This window comes from Anguilla rostrata, chromosome 19, assembly GCF_018555375.3.
Source record: "Anguilla rostrata isolate EN2019 chromosome 19, ASM1855537v3, whole genome shotgun sequence".
In the NCBI taxonomy this organism is placed as follows: Eukaryota; Metazoa; Chordata; class Actinopteri; order Anguilliformes; family Anguillidae; genus Anguilla; species Anguilla rostrata.
Window position 1 is genome coordinate 696510 of NC_057951.1, and position 13309 is coordinate 709818.

Sequence of the window (13309 nt, forward strand, 5' to 3'; positions counted from 1 at the left end):
CACCAGTATGGAGTATATTATCTTAACAGGAGCGAGCTTGTCTGAGTAACTTTTTCCCTGTTGTAATTACAGCAAACACCCATGTGACAGAGCCACAGCCATGACATGACCTTATGCTTAGTCTTAAAGCTTTCCTTTAAAAAAAAAAATCAGCTTTGGTATGATAACAAGCCTACACATTAATGGATTATTTTACTCTGCTTGGATGAGAAAAATAAACATTTACCACATTTCAGCTTGTGCGCATGTATATTTTGTAATGGAATGGAACACAAACGCTGTTTTTCATGCCGGAGGAAGGCATTTCATAAGCAGCTCTGACATGCAGTCATATGAGCGCCCAAGGGGGATCACTAGGGAGCGATGAAACGCAGATCCCTGTCTGACTGAACCCTCCCGTACCCAGGGCAACACAGGCACCAATCGTGCGTCGCCCTGTGGAGCTACCGGCCACAGTCGGCACTGGCACAGTCCGGATTCGACCCATGCACCTCAGCATGGGGCCTTAACCGAATGAGCCATCCAGCAGCCCCAAGCCTAATTTCAATAAAATTACACCTTACCAGCATCTTATGTTTCTGTTGTCACTTCACTTTTCAGTTGACTATCTGCTTTTCTCCTGCACAATCTTTGTTTCGGTTTTGTAGTATGGGCGTGGTTTTCTCTTTCTCTCTCTCTCCCCTCAGCTGATCACTCTCACCTGTTCTGGCCGCATTCTCATGCACTGGCTAATCACTCATTTCATTCACCTGTTCCCTGTTTGCATGTTCACGCTCCGTTCAATTATCTCTCATTTCACTCACCTGGTTCTTTTGGTATATATTCTCTGTTTCCCTGTTCTTCCTTGCCAGATTGTGCCTCCTGTTTACAGTGCCTTTCCAGCGTTTACCTCTCGTTAGTCTGACTCGTGTTTTGAGCTTGCCTGTTTACCCGACCACCGATTTTTTGCCTGCCGACTTTGTTTTGCTGATTCCTGTTGCCTTCCGATTCTGTACTTTTGCCCCGGTGGATTTTTCTGGTTTTTGATCTTTGCACAAACTGACTACGAGACTGCCTGCTGTATTGTGTACCTTTTGAAGGTACACAATACCTTCAAAGGTACGCAATTGTCCAAGCCTGCATTTGGGTCCACCACACTGCAACCCGTGACACATCTATAAGAAATGCTAACTACCATACAATATGCCAAATAATCTCTGAATTGATAGGAACCACTCAAAGCAGGTACATGAGGCAGACAGGAAATCATCAGGTCAGACATGTTCCCACTGTAACAGAATTTAGTACAATATACACCAGGGAAATACCCACTACACAGCATGCAGTGGCATTCTCCAAAGACTCACTAAGTTATCTCAGTCTTGATAGTAGTTTATAAGCATCACACTGCATATGGTCTATATATATATATCTCACAGGCAGGAAGGCTCTGTCTGTGGTCACACACGGATGTTACATCAGTAATTAGGCATCTCAGCACACAACACAACAGCACACTATAGTGCCTGGGACGGGGGCGGTATATCACCATGGTGGGTGCCAGAGCGTTTCGGGTCCTCTCAGGAGTGCACTTGGGACAGCCCTGAGCTGCATTCCATCCTCCAGCCCGTGGTGCTGGGTCCTGACAAGTTGGCCCACGTGGGCTTCCCAGAGGGGCGGGGCTTGGCACCGCACTGCCTGGTTCTGTGCGGGCCCAGTCCCGGCCTGGCGGAGCAGTGCAGCACGGCCTTCTGCGGACTGTTCCGGATGCTTCAGCGCGTGTACGAGCCTGTCCTGTCGCGTCACGCACAGGGTCCTGTCCAATCACATCACCCGCAGGGCAGGGAGGAGGACAGTGAGAACGTAGCTCATTACATGGTCAAACAACCCGGCCTACACAATGGCACAAGGTTAGATAGAGCACCCGCCAGCATGAGGGACAATGCCCACCTGAGCACTGACAGCACAGAGGCTGGAGGGCCACAGGCCATTATTGGGGACCCAAACAGGGGTGAGGGGCCACAGGTCCTCATTAGCGACCCAAACAGGGGTGAGGGGACACAGGCCCTTATTAGGGACCCAAACAAGGGTGAGGGGCCACTGTGTGCAGGCCAAAGCCAAAATCCTGACAGCACAGAGCCCGAAGCAGAACCTGAACATCCAATTCCGGACTGGCTACGAAATGGCAAGGCATCAGGAGAGCGGCCCGGCGTCCATTTTGGGGAAGGGAAAGAAGGAGCATTGGGGACCCGTACCCGAGAAACAGGCCCCGCCTCTTCAGGTGTCCTAATAGAGGCAGGCAGCGTGCTACCAGCAGGGGGCGTGTTTGAGTTCGTACTGCACCACTGCCTCCTGCAGCAGGCCTCCCAGCGGCGCTGCCCCGACCTGCGCGCGGCCTGCCGGCTGGTGGCGGGGGCCGTACTGAGCGTGCCCAGGCGGCTGTACCCCGGCCCACGCTTCCTGGATGCCCAGTCACACTTCCTCAGGGCCTCTGGGGCCGCCCCCCCCAGCTGGAGGGTTCGGGGGCTGGAGTCCCTGGCCTGTAAATACCAGCTCCTCCTCTCCGTCCTGCACACTGCGTCAAGCCTGCTGTCCGTGGACCTCATCCTTCACACCCACATCCGCAGCCAGGCGGAACACAGCCAGGAGGAGGAAGAGGAGGCAGAAGAGTAGAAATGTTCTGTCAATCCTGTTTTTCATTATGCACAAATTTGAATGGCTGTATGTATTTATACAAGTTCCAGGTCCTACCATGTGATAGTATCTTCATACCTTAAGTATGTGAAATTGGGGTGGCAGGTATGCCATCCTGCGAAGTTACGTGTTGGTGGGGTGGCATGCCCCATACATATACAGCACTGAGAGTTTGGCACTTTTCAGGGTTTCCTTACAGAAATAACCACAACAGCCACAGACACTCAGCCCTTAAAAACATTAAATTCTGTACATTCTGACCCAATTTCAACAGACAGATTTTATAAACAACTTCACATATCCACACAAAGCCCCAAACTAAGGGGATTTTGCGTTTTCTTCTCCTCCTCCTCCTCATTTTTCCTGCCGCCTATCCCACTAACAACATGTCTCCCCATTGAACATTTTACAGACATCAGCCAAATCCTCATTCTCACGACCAAATCAACAACTTGCATACACATGCAAAATACCCATACCTTTTTACTCATTTCCAGTATAAACAGCTAATCTGCCTGTGGTCTAGTGGGTAAGGTTACAGTCTTGGGAACATGGGATCGTAGGTTCATGGGGTTGTAGGTTCAAGCCTAGCTAGGAATATGTTTCTTTAACCTGCTTTTACCCTCAATAATAATTGTCTACTACTTCTCAATTATTGCTTTTGCACCAAATCTACCCGCCGTTACACGTATACACTGCATTATGACGTACCATCTGCACGTTCAGTTATTAACCAGCTACAATATTGCAAAGCCATATGGATTCAACGGGAGCTCTTCTGTGCTTACTGGCCTGTGTTCTTCTTTAAAACCACGGACAGGTTTACTAATGATATTTCACGCATTGCATAGCTATGTCATGGTGCTGCACTAACAAAGTCACAGACTGGTAAACCTCCGGTTGAAGGATTGAATCCCGCCTCGCTCTCAGGCAGATAATTTCCTCTTTTACGCTACTGTTTTCTTACGCTTTTATATTTTCTTTACCAAAACTCCCTTACGGCCACCCATATGCATTTCATGACGGCAAATGTATTCATTTTATTAAAAAGTTACACCAGTTCACCACTGTGCCATTTCTACTAACTACATTTCTTCACTTGGCTACCGTACAAAACCTTCTTCTCAGCAAACGCCACGTTTCTACATTCATGTTACCTCGCCCTGTTCTCTATCTAGCCACATACAAACAATTACTACGTATGTACGTTTCGGCAACTCCCCATTAAAACATTACATTTAAAATCATGACTGACTCATAAGTATAACTACTAGTACTGAACATGAGAAAAGCACATCAGTGCAATAGATTTCACACGTTACTTAACCCTCCACTTTAACGGTCCATGCTTTACACCGACTATTATATATACACCGTTCCATAAGGAAACTAAGCTCGCTCATGGTCACTTTATTTACTCCGCACTATAGTCTGTGATCATGTCAACCTTCACCTACATGCCCATTCTGCTAAAAACATATTGAAAGAATTGAGGAAATATTGGGTAGCATTGCTTTGAAATGCATCTTATGTAATTTCGGTGAGGCAAGATAGCCTATATTGTTTGTAGTACCGTAACTTGGCATCATTTTGATATCAATATTTTCACCAACACAATAGTTCCCTTATGGTATATATAATAGCGCTGTTGGACTCGGGGGCTATGCAGTCCATGATACAAGAAAGCCTGGTTCGATCCGATACATTGGTAAAAGCCTTCCTGGGTTTCCGTTCGGTGTGTGCATGGGGATGTGCACGAGTATCCTGTAGTACCCGTGGAAATTCGTTACCAGGGCAAAGCGCATATTCTGAAGGCTGCGGTTAGCTCCCGGCTCTCACACCCCCTAATTTTGGGCACTGATTGGACGGGGTTTCGAAAGATTTCTGGGAACCTGTTTGGGGTGTGACCATGACTGATAGGAACGTGTGACGTCTGTCCGACATGGCCGGGGGGGCAGACCCAGGTGAGCCTCAGGTTGAGACTCCCCGGGTCCCGGTGTTCCACCCCATGGAGGATTTCCCACTCGAGCAGTCTCGGGACGACACCTTACGCTTTGCCTATGACTAAGTGATGCGCATTGATGGTCAGCAGGTGCGCCCCGACGGAGGTTCCCGCACTGCAAATAATTATTATTCGGTAGAAAGCCTTGGGGAATATTGGACCTAGTTAAAGAAAGCTGGGAGGACGGTCCAAGCCCCAGTAAAAGTGAGGTACAATACGTTATGGACCTGCGAGCAAAACTCCATACACCCCTAATTTCTCTCTTTACCCTGCAGACCGATGCCTCGGACAGAGGGCTGGGGGCCGTTTTGACCCAGCAGGTGGAGGGAGTCGATTGCCCGGTGCTGTACATCAGACGGAAATTATCACAGCGGGAGGTGAGGTACAGCACAGTTGTCGGTAATCGGCCGGATGGCTCCCCGACCTAAGTCGGGCGGTGGGGGTATGTGGTGGGGGGGGGGGGGGGGGGGGGGGGGTTTGCGTTGACTGCAGAGAGAGAGTGGGCGGGGCGGCTCTCGGACTCTGCGCCACAGCTGTTAGAGGTTGCGACTGATCTATTCTACTACGACCACACAACACATTCTAATTCATTCTACTACAATCATACAACATTCTATTTCATTCTACTACAATCATACAACATTCTATTTCATTCTACTACAATCACAGAGCACATTCCAACAACACCAAACATGACTTTACTGCATATTAGATTGGCTGAATAGTTTAGACAAAGACCGTGAAACAAAGTCCTGGTCCCAAAAACACTTAAGTGTGCCAGGAATCTTCTAAGATAACAAGAACCTGCTGGAAGGAGACGTTAAATCCCAAAATCAATATAATTCACGAGTTGTTGAATAGATCTGTATGTGTTAAAATTTGGAAAAGATCTACATCGATTAATTATTTGTTTCTTCTGCATGACTTATTAAATACAGTGACTGATGCAGCTCATAAAATGTACAAAATATATAAAACTACGCCCATCGAAGTTGAGCCAGTAAACCTAAGTAAGGAAATGCGGCCCAAAAGAGAAACTGAAATTTAACGGACATTTTAAAAACGGAAGAGAAAGAATCCATAGAAAAGAAGGAATTAAAATAAATGTTCAAAAAAACGGAGAGAACAGCCTGTTGTGGAGTGGAACTGAGGTAAGACAAGCTGAAGGTAAAGGGGAGCGGGGAGGAATGGGAATCTGTAGGTATAATCGCATTAACCAGCGTAATTCAGAAAAACTGACAACTGGCAATAAAATTGTGTGTTTAAGGCGTAGCCTGATAAGCTAAGAGCTCACACGGAGTCCGAACATACCATTTAGACCATAAAGTAATACTGAAATAACCTTTAAGAAAGTTTACTTCAGTAGCCGACTTTTGATATTCCATGACCAATTCTACCTCGTGAGGAGGTAGCCTAGCGAGTCGGAGGTCACAGGACTTGTCGCTTGTTGTTGACATTTTGACGCTGCAGTAGCCTATAAACCCGGATTTTGTTTTTAATTAAACAATTAAGAGGTTGTTACTTATTCTTTTATGTTTCATAGGAAATCATTCCCATTACTAAATCATATTAATTAGTTTGCAATATTGAGGCAAAATATACAGTGGAGTGATTATATTAGGCAGAGATTACTCTATATTTCATTTCATTTCAACTTTATTCAAGACTCATCTTAAAAAGAGGTCCATAGCTGGTAAAATAGACAACACATATAATGGTGCATATGATACGTGTTTGACTAGTCATAAATTAATGACAAATATCTGTAATGTGAAACCGCACACGTTAAAATGGCTTGCCATTGGCTAGTAATATCTTAGATTCAGTTATCCAAAAAAGATCATTTAGATATTGTCAGGATTCTGCCCTTTTCTTGGCCACCAGATGGCGGTACTTCAGTTAGTATTTCAGCTTGCTCCCTCTTTAGTTACCCCTGTGTTAATTGTACAAGGCGTAACTTGGCGGGATGGCATACCTGCCATCCCAATTATTGTTTTCAATTATTCTGTCATTGTTTTTCTTTGTGTCTCGTTATCCCTCCCTGCTCTGGTTTGATTGTGCTTTGAGTTCACCTGTGTCTTGTTATCTTTGTGGCTATTTAAGTTCTCTGTTTTCCTGACTTGGGTGCTGGTTCCTTGTGTTTCTGCCTGAGAGTATCTGCCTGTCTGTTTCTGCCTTCAGTTTCTGTCTTGCCCAAGTTCTGTTTCCTTGTGTTTTTTTTGAGAAAGTGGCCTTATTTTTGTCCCCTGTTTTCTGTTACCTGTATGAGAGTAAAGTCTTTGATTGGATTTGCCTTTTTGGAGTTCCTGGTGTTTTTCCCACTCTGCGTTTGGGTCCTGGTCCCCCGTTACCTGACATCTTAAATCACGAGGAATGAAAGATCTTTAACTGAAATTATGACGAAGTCAGAACTAATGGGGAGATATCTCTAACTTGAGTTATGACTAGTCATAATTGAAATGGCGATACAGTATCTGGAATTCACGTTTTGGATAGTCAAAACTGAATTGTAGATATCTTTTAATTGGAGGTCCCATACAACTGAATGGCGAAAGTAACTTCAATCTTACTAGCAAAATGTAATTCAAGATATTAAAAGTTTTTTGATGAGTGAAAATGCAGTTAGAGATATCTTAAATTAGCTCTTTGACTAGTCATAAATCAGTTACAGATACCTGTAATGTGAATCTGGTCAGGCTATTAAATGTTTGCGACACAACATTAATTAGCACTGAACAGGCATAGAAAACTAAGATTGGGGGATCTGGCACCCTCTAGTGTGATGGTTGGATTCAGGTAGGGTTATTATTTCCCAAAAATATATAAAAATAATTATCACCCCTAAAGATTCTTATAAATAAAATCGAACTAAATCTACATCAATTTTAAGAGAAACTCTTGTGGCCTTCCATGGCTTCCTGTTTCACTGGAGGATTAAACTGAGAACCTGCTTGTGAAACCCAATTTTCATCTTCGCCACAGAGAAAGACAAAGAACTGACGAACGAAATGAAAATGGTTGCTGACCTTTGAAAATCAGGCAATGGATCAAAAAATAAACTGAAGATGCTAGTTACTACTGTGAGGGCAATAATTAAGAAGTTTAAAACTGCTGGAGGGCAGCATGGTGGTGTGTGTGGAGTTTGCATATTCTCATCCCATGTCTGCATGGGTTTCCTGCCACAGTCCAAAGACATGCAGGTTAAGCTAATGGGAGACACTAAAGTGCTTGAATGTATGAGTGTGTAAGTGCATGGTGTGTGTGCCCTGTGATGGACTGGTGACCTGTTCAGGGTTTTTTCCTGCCTCTTGCCCAATGCATGCTGAGACAGGCTCCAGCCCCTCTCACAACCATGTCCAGGAATATGATGGAGGATGGATTTAAGGATGCATATACTGAAAAGAAAAATACGGTGGTGGATCTTTAATGTTATGGGGCTACTTTGCTCACACTGGTCCTCGGGCCCTTGTTAAGGAAAGCAGCATCATGAACTCTACCCAAGTACCAGGACAATTTAGCCCTAAACCTGACTACCTCTGCCAACAGACTGAAACTAGTGGATCTTTCAGCAAGACAATGACCCCAAATTCACGTTACAATCCACAAATAAAAAGGTTAATGATGCAGAAGCATCATTGTGCAATGGCTACAGCAGTCTAAAGACTGCTGAACTCCCTGAAAACCTGTGACTCAATTGAACAGCACAGCCCATGAGCACGGATCAACAAAGAAATCAGGATCTGGAAAGATTGTGGGTGGAGGAAGAGTCTAAGATCCCTCCCAATGTGTTATCTGGTCTCATAAGACATTATGTAAAAAGACTCAGTGCCATTATCCCTGTGAGGGGAGGGTGCAAACAGTACCAAATATGGGGGTGCCAATAATTGTGACGCACAATTTTTGTAAAATTGTTGGATCATCTGAGAAATGTGTCATTTTGGTGGTTTCCATTATATCATTAAATATATTCCATATGTTGGACAATGAAAATATACCTCAGCACTGGTAATCTTTATATTCAACGGTCTTAGTAATTGTTATCATGGGTGCAGATTATTTTGGAGGGAATTGTATTGCTGTACAAGTTTATGGCTCAGTTAATTTCCAGTTTTTTCCCTGTCTGTCAGATTTGATGTGTGTGTGTGTCTGTGTGTATTATTATGTCTGTGCGTTATCGTGTTCTTGTGTGTATTTACAGGTCTGCCAATTTGGGTCAGAACCCACTTGTGAATCTGATCTGGTGTGTTCAGGTGTCCTGAGACAGGGGGCGCTATTTCTAAAATGAGTTCCTCAGAGGAGACCGAGACTGATGATGGAACCCATGGCCCTGCGAGAAAGAGGTAAAAATGCATTAATCAGAGAGTCAATGTGCTGTGAGTTAGAGGTGCAGTAAGAGGATGAGTTTAACTGGAAGCTTTGTCTCCATGTGCTGTGTTTTACGGCTGCAGTAAGAGGATGAGTTTAACTGGAAGTTCTGTCTCCATGTTAGAGCTGCAGTAAGAGGATGAGTTTAACTGGAAGCTCTGTCTCCATGTGCTGTGAGTTAGAGCTGCAGTAAGAGGATGAGTTTAACTGGAAGCTGTGTCTCCATGTTTTGTTCACAGGGGTAAGATAGATAGGGCTGAGTCCCCTGCACCCAGCTGTCTGTCTATGAAGAGTGACCGTTCACTGCATCATCCAATCAACTTCAGAGGAGAGTTCACAGGTGATCAAAGGTAATGAACCACGTTCGTATTGAAGTAGACCTGCAGCAAGAGGATGAGTTTAACTGGAATCTCTGTCTCCATGTGCTGTGAGTTAGAGGTGCAGTAAGAGGATGAGTTTAACTGGAAGCTCTGTCTCCATGTGCTGTGAGTTAGAGCTGCAGTAAGAGGATGAGTTTAACTGGAAGCTCTGTCTCCATGTGCTGTGAGTTAGAGCTGCAGTAAGAGGATGAGTTTAACTGGAAGCTCTGTCTCCATGTTTTGTTCACAGGGTCCAGGTAGATAGGGCTGGGTCACCTGTACCCAGCTGTCTGTCTATGAAGAGTGACCGTTCACTGCATCATCCAATCAACTTCAGAGGAGAGTTCACAGGTGATCAAAGGTAATGAACCACATTCGTATTGAATTAGACCTGCAGCAAGAGGATGAGTTTAACTGGAAGCTCTGTCTCCATGTGCTGTCAGTTAGAGCTGCAGTAAGACGATGAGTTTAACTGGAAGCTCTGTCTCCATGTGCTGTAAGTTAGAGCTGCAGTAAAAGAGAGTTTAATTAAGTTGTGTGTGATTTATTCACAGGATTCACTGCTCACTTTATTTAAGTCATTCAGAAGAGAAGAGTTCAGAGAAACTGTCCTCCTCAAAACAGGTATGGTATTCATTTTCTATTTCAATATTTGAAGTTAATATGACTTTCAGACGATCAGATTGAATATCTAATCAGGTTTATTAAAGTTGTAGAGTGCTCTGGCCCTCTTTCGCTCCCAGATAGACCGGATTCCTTTTTAGGATCCATAAACAATGGCAGTGGATGACTCCAAACGGAGTGTTTTAAAGTTCAAAGTTCAATGGCTTTATTTGTCACATACATATACATACATATAGTGAAATGCTGTGCGATAAACTCCTTGTAGACTGTGCAATATAACGCTTCAATAATAATTATATACAAATAAATAAATAAATAATACTAATAATATAAAATAATATAAGATATGAATTCAAATTAAAAGAGAGAAGAATATAAAGAGCAGTTATTTAAATAAAACGAGCAATACAAATAAGTAAAAAAAAACGTGAGTTCTAATATAAGTCCTAAAATAAGTCATAGGAAGTGTTGATGTGTTGGTAAAAGTTTGGCATAACTTTTTTAAGGTTTGCCTTGTTGAAGTCCCCTGCCACGATGAGGGCAGCGTCTGGGTGCTTGGTCTGAAGTCCGCTTAGCACATCATGTAACACCGACAAAGCCTCGTCGTGTCCGCTTGTGGGGGAATGTAAACGGCCCTAGTGATCACTGCAGAAAACTCCCGGGGCAGGTAGAATGGACACTCAGCACTCAGTTTGTATAGTTAGCATTAAAAAATGTATTGCACTGAGAAACTTAATTCAACTCAACAACTAAATTATTCCAAGGACATTCGTGATTCATCACAAGTAGTGTCCCTAAAAAACATAAATCAAGCTGCATTTCAAATATAGGCTTTAGACCTGCTGCATGTTGTGTTCTAAAGTATCTTTTCCTGTTCTGGCCTTCCTACAAGAGAAAACATGAGACATTGCAGGCATTTAGCAGTCACTCTTATTCAGAGCGACTTACCCAACTTTTTACACAGCATTTACATTGCTTCCTTTTATACAGCTGGATATGAGCTGAAGCAATGCAGGTTAAGTACCTTGCTCAAGGGTACAACAGCAGTGTCCTACCTGGGATTCAAACCTCTGACAAGACCAGCTCCTCACCCATTATACTGCACTGCCACCCATAATAAAGCAAGGCTTTGTTTCCATGGCTGATACAGCAACCCACTTCATGTGTTTATTTCACACTGATATAGTACACCTCTTCATGTGTTTATTTCACACTGATACAGCACACCTCTTCATGTGTTTATTTCACACTGATACAGCACACCTCTTCATGTGTTTATTTCACACTGAGACAGCACACCTCTTCATGTGTTTATTTCACGCTGATACAGCACACCTCTTCATGTGTTTATTTCACACTGAGACAGCACACCTCTTCATGTGTTTATTTCACACTGATACAGCACACATATTCACGTGTTTATTTCACACTGATACAGCATACCTCTTCATGTGTTTATTTCACACTGAGACAGCGTACCTCTTCATGTATTTATTTCACTCTGATACAGCACACCTCTTCATGTGTTTATTTTACACTCTGATACAGCACACCTCTTCATGTGTTTATTTCAGTCTCTCCTGCGCACTCTGATGAAGCTGAAGAAGACTGAAAAGTTGAAACTGTTTCAGAGCCATCTGAGTCAGGTTTGCCCAGAATGCTTACATAGTCTTCCTGAAGATCCTTCTGTACTGGATAAGCTTATGAAGATCAAGGAAGTGTTCAAGAGTCATCAACTTGCTGATTACCCAGAATGCACTGAGAGAGAGCAGGAGGATCCTGAGGCCCTGTACATAGTTGAGAAGATGCTGGAGACCTGTGGCATTGAGGGGTCTCTGAAGATCACACTCCATATCCTGAGGAACATGAAGAAGAAGGATGTCACTGCCCCACTGGAGAGAGATGAGCAGCACAGTAAGAGTTTTCTCTCATTGCTACTGTGGCTATTAGAATGCTGAAATGAGTTTAGCCAGCAAATATAACAGAGTACTGATTTATAGTATTCACACTTTGTTAATAGTGTTTTACATCAACAGTCTTGCATCTAAAAACCATCACACACAACATGTACAGGAAGGCATTTAAATTCAAATATACATTACATTACATTACAGGCATTTGGCAGACGCTCTTATCCAGAGCGACGTACAACAAAGTGTATAACCATAACCAGGAACAAGTATGACGAAAACCCTAGAGAGAAGTACCAGTCCAAGTGCAGGGAACAACCGTGTAGTTCAACTTGGACCCTGAAGGTTAAACTAATTAACACAACGAGAACGGCAACAACGCAGTCTATGGAAAAAATACAAGCAGTAGTTAAGACAGTTAATGCACCTAAGTCACCTACGAAACAAATGTATTTTTATTTAAATACATTTTGTATAAAATTTGTACACAATTGCCAGCTGGTTTAAAATAAGTCTAGGAATCAGCTTTGCATTCATTTTTTCAGTTATGATAACATGATAACTACAATAACCTTAAATAATTTTAAATTGTACGTTGGCCCAGGAATCAAGCAAAAACAATTAGAAATGTTCACAATTTCACAATTAAATAGAAATCAAATCAAATTTATGCAGTATACCCCAGCCTAACTATATATATATTATTATATATATATATATTATTCTTATTATAGTATACCCCGACAAACACTCCCTGGGTGGAGGAGGAGGAAACCGTAGGAGAAATCAGATCTCTGGCCAGGTTGGGGTGCCATTTCATAATGAAGAACAGATCAGATCAGATGGTTAACAATCAGTTCTGAATAGTTTGGTAGCAAGAGTGGTGAGTGATGGAAAGTTGCTGGACTGGGTGAGTGCAGGTGCATGAGGTGGAGGTCCGGGCTGGTCAATACAGGCTGGACCAGAGGGGGGGCGGACTGTTCAGGCATCTCAGCGCTGCAGTACGCTTGGGACTCAGGCATCCAGGCATCCAGCAGTAATAATGCAGTAATAATGGGGGCAATCAAATGCACATGAGATCAAATGTTTCCGAAAGACTTTAAAACCAGGAGCCTTGGGATCAAAAGCCAGTTACTAAACCACTGTCCCATCAGACTGACTGCCCTGAGGTTTTATCCTGGATTAAAGAGCACCGATTATAATAATTATAAGATAATTAAATTACTGCATGACCCCTGAAAACCAATTTTACCCTAAAAAAATCAATTGAAAATTAAGAAATTTTAAGTTGAAGGAATGGGCCTTTTATTTTTCATTGTTTGTGTTTCCCGGGTTTTTGGAAATGTGAAACACTCTAGAGGTATGGGGCAAATTTT

General features: G+C 43.3%; 2 protein-coding genes and 1 long non-coding RNA gene across 3 annotated transcripts in view; 2 read left to right on the plus strand and 1 right to left on the minus strand.

Moving 5' to 3' along the window:
* Positions 1–5091, plus strand: part of LOC135246015 (Bardet-Biedl syndrome 10 protein homolog) — a 5903-nt gene extending 812 nt beyond the window's left edge. Inside the window, exons 3-4 of the mRNA XM_064319506.1 lie at positions 1544–2004; positions 2044–5091. Coding sequence (XP_064175576.1) covers positions 1544–2004; positions 2044–2652 — 1070 coding nt within the window. The 3' untranslated portion in view covers positions 2653–5091. The remainder of the gene's footprint in view (positions 1–1543; positions 2005–2043) is intronic.
* LOC135245706 (NACHT, LRR and PYD domains-containing protein 5-like) overlaps positions 1–13309 on the plus strand; it is a 281523-nt gene that overhangs the window by 136593 nt on the left and 131621 nt on the right. Inside the window, exon 10 of the mRNA XM_064318950.1 lies at positions 9650–9760. Coding sequence (XP_064175020.1) covers positions 9650–9760 — 111 coding nt within the window. The remainder of the gene's footprint in view (positions 1–9649; positions 9761–13309) is intronic.
* Positions 11307–11947, minus strand: LOC135245771 (uncharacterized). Its single transcript, XR_010327394.1, has 2 exons — positions 11577–11947; positions 11307–11538 (listed from the first exon to the last, which is right to left on the minus strand). It is a non-coding gene; the product is annotated as an uncharacterized LOC135245771 (long non-coding RNA).